At 51.0% G+C, this 15,796-nt stretch overlaps 1 protein-coding gene across 1 annotated transcript; it reads right to left on the reverse strand.

Annotated features, from left to right (window-relative positions):
* Positions 1–3,463: 3,463 nt before the first annotated feature.
* Positions 3,464–12,985, reverse strand: DHRS11 (dehydrogenase/reductase (SDR family) member 11). Its single transcript, XM_010073315.1, has 6 exons — positions 12,778–12,985; positions 6,600–6,694; positions 6,025–6,154; positions 5,458–5,550; positions 4,727–4,792; positions 3,464–3,774 (listed from the first exon to the last, which is right to left on the reverse strand). The coding sequence occupies exons 1-6, from the start codon at positions 12,895–12,897 to the stop codon at positions 3,733–3,735; spliced, it is 546 nt and encodes a 181-aa protein (XP_010071617.1). The 5' UTR covers positions 12,898–12,985; the 3' UTR covers positions 3,464–3,732.
* Positions 12,986–15,796: the final 2,811 nt, after the last annotated feature.

Raw genomic sequence — 15,796 nt, forward strand, 5'->3', positions numbered from 1 at the left:
CTTGTCCCCCCTCATCCGTCCCTCCTGGGCATCGGGTTCTGCTGCCCCCAGGCAGAGGGGAGCGAGCGGCCTTGGCCTCCCCTGTCAGGGCCTTAATTAACCCGAAAACCAGCTTTTAACCCCTTCATAAGGGCACCTCACAGAGCAGGGCAAGGGGCTGCATCCCACAGACCCCAACCGCCGCCACCCCGGTCCAGCAACAAAAGGGTTGAAAAGTCCTGGCCCTGGTATTTTAATTATTTTTTTAAAAAAGTGTTTGAGCAGCAGTGGCCCCTGGGAGCGGGGATTTCTCTCTTGAGAGAAGCCGGTGAGTCCAGCCCCCCTGGTTATCTGTGGGACACCCGGATGCTGTTCTGCCCGAGGAAGCAATTATGTTTTTTCCTCACGAAGAACCCAAAATCACACATTTCTGTTTGAACTCTTCACCAAAGAAAAGGTTTAGGTGTGACCAGTAAAAAGGACATTACGTTTTAACACAAAAACTGCTTAAAAGAACCACAGCGTGCCTCTCTTTTTATTATTTTACAGTCCACAATTAGAAACCTACTGATAAACGACACGTTCACCCTCCTGCCTGGGGTGTCACGAAGAACCCAAAATCACACATTTCTGTTTGAACTCTTCACCAAAGAAAAGGTTTAGGTGTGACCAGTAAAAAGGACATTACGTTTTAACACAAAAACTGCTTAAAAGAACCACAGCGTGCCTCTCTTTTTATTATTTTACAGTCCACAATTAGAAACCTACTGATAAACGACACGTTCACCCTCCTGCCTGGGGTGTTTAATCGCCTCAGAATCACGCTGCCGCTCCGGGAAGGTGGCTGCAGGTGCCAGCAGGTGACACAAGGCTGGCGAGGGTCGCTTGGCCGCTCTGACCCCTCCACGGGCTGCACCTCGCAGGGGAAGTTCACAAATTATCCCGTAAAAACATATTTAAAATGGAAAAATATACTGGATATAGTTTCAAGGTTATTTTATAGACTCGCAAATGTTACAAATGCTCTTGGGGGAAAAAATCTCAAACTCCCCGGGCTGCAGGTCACACAGGTTGTGTTTGCGGAGAGGAACTGCCTGGACCGGCTGTTGTCCAAGGTCTTACATCTTAAGCAATTCTCTCCTTTTGCAGAGCTGAAAGATAAGTTCTGTCCCTCCTCAGCCATGGATTTCAACATCTGCTTAACTTCGTACCGGGCTGCACCCCCAAAATCAGATGTTTCAGCAGCGCTACCCCCATCCCTGCTCATGTTTTTTCTGCTCATGTACTGGGCTGCACCCCCGAAATCAGATGTTTCAGCAGCGCTAACCCCATCCCTGCTCATGTTTTTTCTGCTCAGAAGTTCCTAATTTCTCATCTTTTTCTTCTAGGCTCCAATTCTTAGTTCAACCATCTTCTCTTAAAAGGATGGCACATGCCACACAGCGCATCTGCTGAATTTCAGCAAGAAACCCAATGGAAAACACCAGGAGTTTTCATACCAAGCCTAGCTGAACATCACAGGGGTGTTATAAAAAAAGCACAGTAGTGCTTGAACCTTCCTTAGCCAAGTGCCTCTGAATTGGGCATCGTGGTGGCATGGAAACCGAAGAGCTTTTTCAGCTGGTGCCGGCTCTCTGCTGCAGTGAGGATCGCTGGCTGCATGCAGACCTGGACTGGCTGCTCCTTGCAGGACACGATCTAACCCAATGCCGCAGGTGAAACCCAGCTCTGTGCAAAGAACCTCCACAAAGCCACCGCCTCGGCCAGGTGGAGGAGGGCAGTGCATTACAGAGGTGCCAGACTGCACCACGGGGCATGATTTTCACTCACAGTAAATAAAAAGGCCAAATCCAGAGACAGGGCTATGTGTATTTGCCAGTAGAAACTGGTGACAGACGAGGAACGGACAGAACACACCATGAGCATGTATTTATATAGAGAACAAAAAGGGGCAAATTGCCTTTGTTTTGCCATTATGCAGGAATGTTTTACCAGTTTTCTCCTTGTATCCTTCTACAGTTGCTCACCTTTAGCACAAGGAATTATATGTATCGCAAGATTTAATTAATAATAATACTTCATATCAACACTCAGCACTTACATAGCGCTTCTCATATTCAAAGTGCTTTACAAAAGTTTATGAGTCCTCACAACACCCCTGTGAGGTAGGTAAGTATTATTATCCCCATTTTACAGATGAGGAAACTGAGGCAGAGAGGTAAAGTGACTTGCCCAAGGCTATACCAGGGAGTTGAAACTCAAGATGTAGCGGCCCAGTTCTGGTCTCCCTTACGGTGGTGTAACACAGATGAACTCCCACAGCACTATACTGGTGTAAGCAAAACAACCCAACCCAAGTGTCTCTGGCTCCCAGTCCTCCAATCAACTGACCATACCTGCTCCAACGGTTCGCCTTCCAAAACACTACAGGAAGCCCAGAGCGCAGCAGGAGCGAGTCTGCAATCTTAAGGCAACATGTACAGTAACAGCTCCACAGCTCTGTAGAGAGTTGGATGACACACAGACGTGTTTCTGCCACGCTGCAAGAGTCTTAAGACAACTCAAGCGGTCTCCAGCTCTGCATGTATCAGCTTGGAGGCTGATTCTCTTCTCCCTCACGTTAGAATAACTCCAGAGCAGAACAATGGGGCTGTGCCAGCACAGAACCAGTACGAGACCTGAACCAGACCTTCTACCTGCTGCTTTGTTGGCAAATGCCCCTACTAGGATATTTTCATTTTAGACAGCTTCAGCATGGTTCATTTCACTCTCTCTCTCTCTCTCTCTCTCTGAGTTTGTATCTCTGCACATAAACAAACTTTCAACATGTCCAACTCATCAGCACCAGCATTTAAACAGCACCGTACATCTTTCTAAGACCCATCAGTATGTCCAGAAAAGTGTCAATGCATGCAAATATCACATACAAAAACATCAAGAGTGCTGGGAGATCATACCAAGGGTAGAGGTGATCACTAGACAGCACACATTTACTTTTTATTAAAAATACCAAACAACTCACTCTTACTGTAACTATGCCACTTAGATGATCATTCTAACCTGCAAAAGCACAGGCACTTTTCCTCCAACTATTTACCTACCTACCTAGAAAGAAAGAGAAATAGCAAGCGCACGCATTTATACTTCCTCAAACTTGTCAGGTATGACTCATGGGAATGGGAAAGGAGGCTGTGGGGAGGTGGGCGAGATTGTACACTGGGTTTAGGGCAGTGGAGTATGAAAGAAGTAGAAGATATCACATGCATCACTACCATCAGTAATCAATCTGATTAAAATAAACCCCAAAATGAGATGGATTCATGTATGATATCTACTGAAAATCTCAAACCCTAAGCACACTAAAGCTGGCAAACATCTCGTGACACTTCACCTGTGCCCAGACATGGCATCAGCAAATAAGATCAAACAAACCTTGAAAAGAAAACAAAAGGAAGAATAAACCAGCCTGGAGACAACAATCTTCCACAAACCACTTCCCTGCATTATTTCCAAATACATTTTACTCTTTAGCAGTTTCAGAAAGGAGTGGGGAAGAAACAGACCCACTACTATTTCTTTTGAAACTGGCTCAGCACCAGCACCAGCTCAGAGAGAGGGAGAGAAAAATAATTCTTCAAACGTGATCCTTGGTACTTGATTAAAACGTTGCTAGCCAGCCGACGAAACCCTAAATTGCCAGAGGGTTCGAAGTGGAGTGGATACATGGTGCTGCTCATGCCGCTCCTTCGTTTGCTATGATATCTGCTCCGTGGGCCTCATCTGTATATCTGCAATCTAGAAAAGACCGACACAGAATGTTACTGGAGCACTGGAGTCCATTTTAAATACTGCACTGGGCACTTCCATGCTGCACCGTTACAGTGGCAAGAAATGAGCCTACTTAACTGAGATGTTATAAAGAAATAAAGGTGAATGTGACTGCTCTGTCTTCAGCCCAAGGGATAAAAGCACAAACAGGTGCAGAAAAGGTGCAAGATGACACCGAACTCTCACGGTTCAAGTCTTCAGTTTGGTCCTGCGCACAGAGGGTTAAGCAGAAGCACTGCTGGATCAGCCAGGGCAGGACTTTTTTATCTTCTTAAGACAAGAAGGCAGCTATCACTGCTCATCCAGTGTCAAAACAGCCACATCTTGCTCCTCGGAGCAGAGTTCACCCAAGGGGCTGCTAAACCTCTCACGATCAAAGTTTGGTTTTGCAACAGGAACTTTCACATTGCATATACTAAACTTTGACACTGCTCCTGCCTCCTCCTGGCTCCAGCTCAAAGCTGGTCACTTATTTCTCATTTCACAGGAGGGAAGTCCCTCTGGCAGCACCAGCATCTCACACCACCCCTGGGGAGCTGCACAGCACTGGGCAGGATCAGGCCCAACATGTCATTTGGCACCTGACCCAGCTGCAAGACTCTCGGGAAATCTCAGATGCCACTATATAAAAAAAAAAAAGGGGGGGGCAAACCATGCCCACATCCCTCCCGTTGCCCCTGCCTCGCACAGTCCTTCCCTGGGGTCAGAGCAGCCTTTGCTGGCTCCGCGGGGCGGTGAGCAGCCCCATAGCTGCCATAAGGGAACTGTAAACAACCAGGATCACTGCTAATCCCCAGCCCAGGCTGTGCTAAGCACTCAGCTGATACAGCGATGCCGATTAATAATTATCAGGGGAGCAGTTATCCCCCTCCACCTTCAGCCACCCACAGCAGAGTCCTGCAACCCCCCCACAGCCTACCTGTACATGGGGTGGGGCGCTGAGGACGTATATGACAGCGTTAGCCATGTCTTCGGCTTTGAGACACTGGAAAGACAAAAAAGAGATTCTTAGTTCAAAGGGCAGCTCAGAAAGGTAACCACAAGATCACTCCTTTCCTAACCATCAATAATGAGTTTCGACAGTGTCGCTGGGGCACGTCAAAAAGATTGCAAGCAAGCAGGAAAAAAAAATAATCCATAAAAAATTTAACAAAGGACGTGTCTGGTGCTGATAACTCTCCATTTGCTGTGAACACTCTTCCTCCTGGCACAGTAATTCTGCCAGGTCAGGCATTGCCATCCTTCTCAAAAATTCCCAGAGAAGCACAAGGAATCCTGTGCTAGCCACCTGCGAGACAACACGCTCTCACATTTTTTCTTGCGTAGGTGTGTTTCCTTATTATATCTTCTCTTCAGTAAAGAGGTCGTAGCCTGCAAAATGTCAAAGCGGACTGACATTTATTTACAGGAACATCAAAATAAAAGAAAAAATATAGGGAGTGGGAAACTGAACCTGAATTAAACCTACATAGGGTGTAAATATCAGTGCAAAATCTGCGGTTTGAATGCTGAGACTTTGGGTTTGCTGATTACATCCTGAAAAGCACTGGGCACTGTGCAGAACTAGTTCCTTGTCCTGTTAGCCAGGAGAGAGACTGCTACACTATAAGCGGAGCCACTTCCCTCTGTTTCCGTTTCTCCATGTCCTACCCGAATGCTCTCGTAGGTTGCAGCAGCTCTCTCAGGGTCATTATCATGAAGTTTAAAAGCAAATCCCGTTTCCACCAGTCCTGGAGATATACACTGGAGAAAAAAAAAAGCAGAACACATCCTAATAGGATTTGTAATTCCCCTTCAGTAAAAGAATAAAAATTAAAAAAAAAAAAAAGAGAGAAAATCCAAACCAGCCCCCTTCCTATTGTTCTCCTTCCCCACCCTTTTTCCAGGGGAACAGTTTAAGAGAGCAGGCTTTGCCTTGATGACTGCTGGGGCAGGTCCCTCTGGGGAACCGCTGATGGGTCCTTCCCTCTTCATGCCCCAAAGGGACAGAGAAAAAAACGATGGAAAAGCTTGCACTACAAATTAAATCCTGGACACATCACTTGCTGAGATGCTAGCTCCAAATGAGAGCTGGCAGCCCAGCCGACGGCTTCCCTCTGCTGTCACGAGACCCCTCGCTCCCGGCCAAGCAACTTGCCCACCTTGTGCCCCCAAAAAATTTATTCCTTGACACAGCTCACAAAAGCAGGAGAGAGGAAGAGAGCCCAGAGTACTCACTGTCGCTCGTATATGGGTCTTGGCTTCTCGGAGCTCTTGCCTCAGCCCCTCCGTGAGGGCTGTGACTGCATACTTGGTGGCACTGTAAAAATGCACCACCGACTGTGGCACAACACTGTGGCCGTTCATGCTGAGGAGAGAGCAGAAAGGAAAGCGCTGAGAGGCGGGAGGCAAGCAGAGTCCCGAGGAGGAACCAACCAGATATTCAAACCACCGTAATGAACACGGAGAGAGAGGCTGGCGTGGTGGCTACAGGAGGAATTCCCCTCTCCAGTGGGAACCGCACACCACCAAGGCTCCTCTCGACACGGCTGTTTGCTGGAGCTGGGCAAGAAGATTCAGTCTTCAACCTTGCACCATTGCAAGCGGTCGGCATTATCCTTTTCTCCCTGGTTCGGTCTTTCTTGCACTTAGACCAGCAGAGGTAAAAAGTGGTTTGAAAAAAATCAACCATTGCAATCCTTGGAAAACCTCTCCTTGGGCACCACCAGCCCGCTCCACGGTTAAAGCTCCACTGCTCAAACCCTCTCTGCGAGGTGGGGAGGGGGCTGATCCCACGTTCCCCCCTTGCCTACCTGTTAATGTTAATGATGTGCCCATCGTCAATGTTTCTCTCCTTCATGGACTGGTAAGCCTCTCGGGTGCAGATGCTTACAGCCATCACATTGACCTGAGGGATGAGAAAAGAAGAAGAAACTAAGAGCAGCCGCCCTACCTGGCACCTTTTGACTTCTTGCACGCCTGAAGCCGCGGACGCAGGTTCCAGTCCCCGACCCACGGCAATTCCTGCAAACGCCAACAGAGGGAAATGCACGTACACACCGCACACCTGCTGCACACCCACACCACGCTGCGACCAGTAACTGGGGGTTTGGGGAGGCACAGACACCCAGTTCTGGGAGACAGCTTTGGCCTCTGCCAGAAATAAAAGGATTTAATTGTTTTAGGGGCAAGCGTGAGGGTAGAGTGCAAAGGGAGAGCAAACCCACCTCCCCGCAGCCAGGGCTCTGTCCAGGAGACACAGCTGTTTATTTTGTACAGCACTGAGCACGCGGGTCTTTGGGCAGCTGATAGGACGCTAACAGCAGGTAATTAGGTCAGCCAGTTAACGAGGAAATCCCCAGATATCGCCTGTCAGAGCACCAGGCGCTCAGAGGTGCTGCAAACCACGCGGCCAGCAAAGAGCTTCCCATCACACATGAAACCAAAGATGACAGCGTGCCACGGGGGAGGCCACAGTGGGCAAGTAGCCCTGCAGGTATGAAAGCCACCGATCCATCACACTGTCCGCTGACACCTTCCTCAGCCCTAACCGGATAAGCCAAGGAAGAAAGGACACAGCAATGTATCCAGTCCTTCAGCACAGCACCCAGAGCTTTCCAGGCTCTTCTCTTTGGAGCAGCACTTCCCAGCACGCCGCGGCTTGGTTAAACTCGTCGTGTCACCTCTGCAGTGTGCCACCGCTAATGGGCAGGTGGCTTCAGCATTTGCTGACCATGAAACAGAGAGGCAAAGTTTCCAAGAAGACAGAGATAGGGAAATTCCCCCAGCTGAAATACAACCCACCCAGAGGTGTGTGCAAGACTGACGAGCGAGCTGTCTCAGCGGCAGTGCTAATTGCTTGAGTTTATAGTGGTTTCGATTTGGGAAAGTGGCTGAAAGGTGGAAAGTGCTTGTTGAAGCCCTCTAGAAAGGGGGGGAACCATTTCAGGGCAGGACACACTGACAGGTCCCACCTAATGGCATATCACTTTGCTAACTAAACGAGCCGGCCAGCCAGGTCTAAAAACACCACTGTGAACTAAATGTCCCAGAAGAACTAAACTTCTGATGAGTCATAAGTCAGGTGCGACTATAAATGGGAGGAGGAGCAGCAGGAACGAGGCCATGTGGACAGCGAGCGAAGGAGCCATCAGAGGGCTGGCTACCGTCACTGTGAAACTCATCAACAAGAACGGGGCAGGCTAACTCGACTTGCTAGCAGGAAAGGACATGCCAGAGAGGAACACTGGTTTGGAGACCAGCAAGTAAGAGGCAGAAAGGGATGGTTTTGAGATGTAATTACTGAGCAGCACACAAAGGACGAGTGGGGTCGGCTGAACAATGATCTTCCGGTCACCGCTTCTGTCTTGGTCATTATTTGCTATTCATTATGAGAGGCCGTGCTTACGAGTTTTTGCCTTGGCAATAGATAAATAGAATGTTTATCTGATCTTGGAGTACCCAGGCAACACAACAAGGAGAGTCGTCATCCTCGTCCAAGTGCACTTTGGTTGAGCACACAGTCGCTGCCGGATATCTCAGTCATCATACCTGGAACTGCGGAGATAATTCCCTGGCACCGGGTTGAAGATTTACCTTGGCTGTGCAAGGAAGAAGGTTAGCAGACATGTCCACAGAAGTGGCACCTCGGCACTGGAGCGAAGCCCAGAGCCCGTGGGGCATCTGAAGGCTGCTGGATTTCACAGTAGGGTGGTCAAGGAAAGTGGGGAGCAACCTGCTCCAGTCCGATATACCACCCAAGTGAGGAGCCAGTCCTTTCCGATACAGATCTGGGCAGCTGTTGGTATAAAAAGCCTTTGTGATAAGCAACATCCCTGCTTTCCTCCCTGCCCCAGGACACCCCGAGCCTACCAGGCACCGTGTCTTTGGTGGCTCCAATCCATCGCCGTAGGCCACTAGAGGGTAACATCAGCCCAAAGCCTGAGCCCTGGCTCCAGTGCTGTGACTCACCCTGAGCAACGTTTCCTTGCGTGGGGAGAGTTACAACATTTTGACAACTACTGGCAAAGCAAGATACTAATCAACAGCCACACGGGAAAGTCCAGAGCCTGTACAAGAAGACGCCCTGGTACAATAAAACCACTGGCTGGAAGGCAGCTGAGCTGGGATTGCCTCACTGCCTCTTCCCCACAGCACCCGCAGGATTTTTTAGGTGAAATCTCATTTTAAAATGTGGAACAGGCACTCGGGAACCTAAAATCATGCCTGGAAAATCAGCAAGCCATAGGGCTGTATCACTTGGACAAACAATCTAAAGGCTGTTGTTACAAATATCCATGCAAGACACTTCTCAGCCTCCTCACTATTTTAAGAACAAAAGGTTCAAAGGTCCCTTAGCAAAGACATCTGCGCCCTGCCTTTGCACAGCACGCTGCATGAGGCAGCAGGTCGGGGACTGCGCGTGTGTGTGCTACTGCAATAGAAACAACAAAGGCACATTTTCTAGTAATTAATGAGTTCCAATTGCCAGGCTGGGAGAAGATAAAAGATGCTGTTCCTGGAAGCCGCTGAGCATTTCACTTCCCAGAATCAGCCTTTTCTAAGGCATCTAAATGAGTATCCCAGCTCCCAAGCACATATAAAAACCCAGGTTACAGAAAATATATCTCTGCACAGATGGCGTATAAAAGCAAGAAGAGCAGAGCCTCACCGGCCAACGGATAATGCCAAGAATCAAACCCATTTAGTGTCTCCAGGAGCAAGAGGATGTGCGCTGCAGTCCTTTGTGCCCTGAACACAGCAAATGGAACGTTCAGCTTGAATTCCCAGCTGTGAAGGTCAGTAGGTAAAACGTGAAGGAGCTGTTCAAATCCCAGAGCCCGGAGTTGGCGTGTTCCGCAGCGCCCAGCCCCGGCTACTCCAGCGTGGGCTGGGGGCGGCTGGAGGACTTTGCCCCAGCCCCATGTCAGGCACAACCTCATAAACAAGTAGAGAAAAGAGGAGAAGCTGTGAACGGGCTCAGAACCTGCCTGTGATAACACGCTCCCTCCTCCGCACACACCGAATTTTCTGGCTGGCAACACTGGGCTCTGCGCTGCTGAAAATGCAATTCTTGAGACTCCTGCAGCCCAGGGAGAAGCAGCTCCCCCCTTGGGAATAAATAAAGGACAATAAGGAACTGGAGCATTAAAAAAGAGGAGGAGTAAGTAAATTATAAATATGGTTTACACTGTTAGATGTATATCAAGAAATTTTACGGAATAGGTAAACTGAGAGGGGAGCATGGAAGGAGACAGAGCCTCAAAGCTCATAAAAAATGCATGGAAGCAAAAATCAATTTACCAAAAAGAAAAAAATGCCTTTAATTTAAGGCCCTAATGCTTCTTAAATCGATAGATCGATGACTGTTTAAAAACTTTTCCCGTCTTGCAGCCCAGAAGTACACCGAACCTCTCCAACAGCATCCCAAACCGTGCCGCTCTCCAACACCTTTCTCCAAGGGACCTTTGGAAGAAGCCTCCCTGCTCCAGCTTCGCTCTGCAAAGCCCAGTGGCCCGTGAAAGGTGCTGGCAACCTTCCTCCATCCTCACCCTCCGAGAGCTTCAGAGCATGGAGGAGAAATAGGCCTGGGGAGTGTTTCCCTGGGGCTGGCGTGCCGCAGCGGGGAGAGCTGTCAGCGCAGACCCCTCCCCAAACCCTGCTGCTGCGCCGGCACAGCCATGGCATGCTCAGAGAGTGAGATTCCCAAGCGGGGAGGTGACAGCCACAAAACTGGGGACACAGGCAAAAGGAAAAACCCAGAGCTATTTCTACCACTTACCAACAGGCTAAAAAGCACAGCCCAAGCCTGGCAGGCTGCACAGGCTGAGGTGGGTGAAGCATTTGGCTCTGGAGGGTTCCAGGGCTTCACCTTCACATTAAAGGTCCACGTGTTATTCTGACAATTACACACAAGCCCAGAGCAAACCCACCAGCTGCATGTCTCAGTCTGTTCCCAGTGCTACGACAGCATTTTTGCCAAGCAAATCTGAGCAGACATGGCCATAGAGATCACCCCTGGGAATAAAACACACCCCCAGCCTGGTTTCCTAATGCTGCCCCTGCAGAGCCCCTACCCTGCCTCTCCTCCCACCCCGAAGCAGCTCCAAAGGACACACACAGCAGCACCCGCAAGGAAGGGCACCCCACAGACTCCCAGACTTTGAGCCGCTGAAAACACCAACGCGGGAGTGTCTCATTCAGGACAATCCTGTTCCAAAATCTTGCTCCCTAAAACTGCTGGCAGGGGGGATAAAGGGAGCCCTCCCACCTGAGCAGCCAGGGCAGGGGCCATGGAGAGGGGAAGGGTCTTCAGCTGGCACAAACCATGTGTTCCCCCCAGGCTCCCCACCTTCCAGAGAACAAAAGGTCTGAAGAGCAAAGAGAAATGAGCACAAGGGACACGCAGCATCCACGGAGGCATCCACACGAGACGCGATGACAGCGACCAGGACAAGGAGTTTACAAGGCGCAGGCAACCCGCGGGGCCAGGCTGGCAGCGAGACAGCGCTGGGAAGTGCCCTGCTTTCCACCCGCTCAGCCTCAGCTACACTTCACTTCATTTTCTTTAAAGACTCCATGGCAACCGGGAGCACAAGGGACACGCAGCATCCACGGAGGCATCCACACGAGACGCGATGACAGCGACCAGGACAAGGAGTTTACAAGGCGCAGGCAACCCGCGGGGCCAGGCTGGCAGCGAGACAGCGCTGGGAAGTGCCCTGCTTTCCACCCGCTCAGCCTCAGCTACACTTCACTTCATTTTCTTTAAAGACTCCATGGCAACCGGGGCTGGGGAGATGCGGCTGTGCAGTGACCCAGGCTGGGCAACCCACAAAAGCCCGGCTGGGCAGACAAAGCTGAGCTGAGCTTGCTTTGGCTGCAGTCACAGCAGCCAGCAGATGGGCCAAAATCCTAACAAGAACTTAATTAGCCAGGGTATGGCAGCTCTTGCCCTGGCAGCAGGAGTCTGAGGCCTCGATGTGTTCTCTGCTCTGCTTTACACAGCCCTGAATCTGGGGCTGGATGAACAGCCACCGGCTGCCGCAGGAGCCGACAGATCCCGGCTGGCTCTGCTGTCAGACGGAGTGGCTCTGAGCCTACAGCTTGGAGCAGCTTTCAAACAGACACGTCTTTTCCTTCACTAGGACAAGCTCTCAGGGCTGCTGGAGGTGCTACAAGGCTTACTCGGAGCGAGGAGCTCCACTCCTTTTCCTACGAGGGTAACACATTCATGCACAAAAGCAGGTAGGACAGGAGGGGAAAATCACCTTCATGAAAAGCTCCCGTTTCAGCATCTCACCGGCCAGAGCTGCAGGACAGCCAGTACAGAAGGGCCGTCGCAAGGGCACACAAACCTGCTGGGGGTCCCGCAGCCGTGGCCGTCACTGCTATGTGCAGAGAAGGGACATCACACAATGACAAAAGATGGTAGAGTCCAGAAAAGACGCACAGCAGAGCCTCAGGACAGCAACACCCAGGGAGGAGCGCCGCTAGTGAACGGCATGGACCATCCGCACAAACTCCCAGTTCGGCACGTGAAATTGCCGTGTTCACATCCTGCTCTAACCAGATTATGGGCAGAAAATTAAGCTACAAAGACAAAAAGCATTACAGCTTTTTAAGCCAAAAAGAATCTCCTCATTTTACAGCCCACTGCTACAACTAACGGGATTAGCTACAAAAGCCAGCGCTTGGCATTCAATTTCCTATTTTATTGTAGAAAAAAAGTGAAGAAAGCCATTGAGCTACACGAAAAAACGCTACTGAAGGTATTGAGTGTTTTCATACTCCAAAGTGAAGGCATGCAGCTCAGCAGCGCACGATGTCCTCCCCCTTCCCCCACCAGCAGATCCGGGCTGTGTCAGAGCCGATGGGAAGCAGCTCCTCAGCTCTGCACATGTGAAATAAGCAGATGGGGACAATGGCACTGGTGGCCAGAAGAAATGAAAATCCAGCACAGTTCCCCCCTCTCCCAGGGGCACTACTCACGTCGATCATCGTCCGCCAGCCCTCCGTCTTCCCCGAGAGCAGGGGCTCCGGGCGCGCCAGCCCCGCGTTGTTGATGCAGACGTCAACTCCTTGGTGAAGGGTTTTGATGGCGGAGAACATGGACAGGATCTCCTCTTCGTTGGAGAGATCACACTTGTACGGGATGAGGGTCCCTGGGTAGCCAGCACTCTGGCATTCAGCTGCCAGTTTCTAGGGAAGAGAAAGGAAGGAAGAAAACAGCCATCAGCCTGACTCCTGCTGGAGAAGCTCATCCAGCCATTTGCTTAAAAACACACCCCAGGGCTAACAAAACACAGCAGAACCCACCTTAAAAGCAGGTGCTAGGGAAGAATCGTCGTAAACGCAAATGAAGAAAAAAGAAATATCGATATCATGAGAGTCTGAGCCCTTCAGCCTTTACGTTATTAAACTTGAGGATGCACTCTGTGCTCGTCCATCACCCCAGGCAATGCAGGTCGAGGTGAGCAGGTGCTGGCAAAATACAAATAAATACCGCTGGGGCACCAGGCTGCAAGTCTGCCACACTGCTGCCTGGAGAAAGGATGCAGCAATCACGAGCCTGACCATTACCAACAATTATTCCAAGCATCTCGACCTTTTATCAGACTGGATGATACAGAGCAAACGAAAGGCCAAGAGCTGCTGCTGGCCACCTGTGGTACCGATGCTGCAGCCACTGCACCAAATCCTCGGGAGGATGCCCTTTACCCCCCCTCCCCAATGCTAACGACAAGCAGCATCTCATCTCTGATGTGGCATATTAGCGACAGCGACAGCTTCCAGCACGAGGCGAGAGCCACGTGATGTCTGGGTTCTGCAGAGAGATGGACTCTGGCTACAGACGTCCAACCCCATCACCCCAACGCCATCGCCTGCGGCTGCGTCACCAACGTGACATTTCAGAGGGTGCAATAAAGCTCTCCTCCTGCCAGAGGTGGTTTTCCCGCTCCTCCCAGCTCCTCCCTGCATATCAAGGACTGCGATTCACGATTCACGATTCATGGCCCTTTGTAAAAGGAGGAGCCCAGCCCAGCGCAGGAGTCCCTCGTCTGGAAGGAGAGGACAGTGGGATGGTGATTGCACAAGGTGGCGGCTGCTGAACATCCCAGCCCCAGCAGAGCTCCTGCCCTGGAACCAACCCTGCCTCAGCCAGAAACAAGGATGCAGAGAAACTGGGCCACCAGCCACAGCACCCAGGACCACCCGAAACACCACGGGAAGCTCACACTGGAGGGATGCCGGGTTGGTTTTGCTTGCTCTGAGGTGCAGCATCACCTCCCAGACTGGCCCAGCCCCTCCTGGTCCTCCAGGAAGACACATAAAGGGATTCCTACATCTTGGAGAAATTCCTTCATTTTGGAGAAGGCAAATGCTGAAACCATCCCCACCATCTGTACCGACATGGCAAGGAGACTGGAGAGCCCCACTGGCCTCGGACACGGCTCGCTCTAATGAAACCAGTGACAACCAGAGCATCAAAGGTGTCTTTCCCCCAGGGGAGCTGGCAAGCCCAGGGTCCCCTGTCCCCTTCACTTAGCAGAGCTGGGCTTTCGGCGGATGCCACAGGGGCAGACTGGCCCTGCAGAACACCCAGCGTCGGTGGCATTCGCTGAGTTTGGCAGCCAGCCTGATGGACAAATTCTGAAATATTAGACAAAAGAAAAAAACCATGGAACATAAGGGAAAGTGGAAAGAGAAGAATAAAACCAGAGACAGCACAGTACCTGGCCCCCGGTGCAGGCTGGTGGGACAGCTCATGGGGCTGCACCGGTTCACGGGCACCACAGGACCTGGCAAATGCCAAACCAAAGCACGGGCCCGGCTCCCATCCAGCTGGCCTCCACACTTGCCATCCCACAGAGCAGATGCCAGTACACCCCAGAAACCTGCAGGTTCTGATCCCTGAAGGTTTGTTAGAATCGGCTCTCAGGTCCCTGGCCAGCACAGCACAGGGTGGCCGTGTGCCTCAGGGCAACACAGAGGGCTGGCAACTCGGTCAGATGCCAGGAAGTCCAAAAAGGGGGAAAAAAAACATCCTAAGATGTGAATTGGCTCCCAACTCCAAATCATAAAGCGTGCTCTTCATCAGTGGCTTTTTTTGGTGACCAACTTCCTTATTGCCGAGTTTTACACAGAGCGGGGCTGAGCATCCTCACGGGGAGAGGCACAGCCAAGCCAGGACCTCCACACCCCTCCCTGCACCCCAAGCACGTTCATTTTAATTACCCTGGAGAAAGTGGCTCTGTTCAGTAAATGGTTTTCAAACCTTCTCAACACCCAAGACCACCGCAAAGGTGGGCCACGTCCCTGAACAGAGAGTTTAAACTTTTCTGCAGCAATTTACAGCTTTCACGGACCACAAGCTGAAACCAGCCCAGATCTAGGGGTCTGCCCCAGAAGCCGCTCTGCAGGAACACAAGAATTGCTATTACTGCTCTCCCAGCACCAAGCGAGGAGGGGACAGACATGCTGAGCTCAGCCCAAGATGGGTACATCCCACCAGCATCGCGCTCCCTGGAGAGCTCTGCGTGGGCTGAGCTGGGCAGTATTGCTGCCCGAGGGGGAACAGAGGTGCCCCTGGGACTGAACCGTACCTCTCTGTCCCCTGCCGGGGCTTGTCTCACTTTGCTATCCATGCAGTCTTGTTGATTATGTGCTGATAACAGTAGGGAAATATCTACTTTTGAAAGATCAGAGGACACACTTGAGAAAACAGCTGGGGGAAAAACCTGCAAGAGCAGCATTTAGAAAGGTAAAAGCAGTACGAAGGGCTGCTGGAAGGTGCTAAACCACTCCAGGGATGGGACCTTGTTCCTGCGAAGATACACGAGGGAAAAACGGGCAAGGGGCCCTCAGCCACGTTCTTCGTAACCCAGCACCAAGGCAACAGCTTCAGAGCTCTCTCCATCCCGCTGCCCGAACTCCAGCACTCCGCTAAGGGCTCCGTGCCATTCGGTATTTGCTTGGAAAGTACCACGTCTGGCGCTTCTTCCTAGTT

The sequence above is a fragment of the Pterocles gutturalis genome, unplaced genomic scaffold, assembly GCF_000699245.1.
Source record: "Pterocles gutturalis isolate BGI_N339 unplaced genomic scaffold, ASM69924v1 scaffold11987, whole genome shotgun sequence".
Classification (NCBI taxonomy): Eukaryota; Metazoa; Chordata; class Aves; order Pterocliformes; family Pteroclidae; genus Pterocles; species Pterocles gutturalis.

What these genes read in the sequence shown, in the direction of transcription:
- DHRS11 (XM_010073315.1), bottom strand. Translation starts at nt 12,897, where the DNA reads ATGTTCTCCGCCATCAAAACCCTTCACCAAGGAGTTGACGTCTGCATC. An exon ending in AGACCCATATACGAGCGACA is followed by an intron (nt 5,551 to 6,024) that starts GTGAGTACTCTG and finishes TTTTTTCTCCAG; the next exon opens with TGTATATCTCCAGGACTGGT. An exon ending in GCGCCCCACCCCATGTACAG is followed by an intron (nt 3,775 to 4,726) that starts GTAGGCTGTGGG and finishes GGTCTTTTCTAG; the next exon opens with ATTGCAGATATACAGATGAG.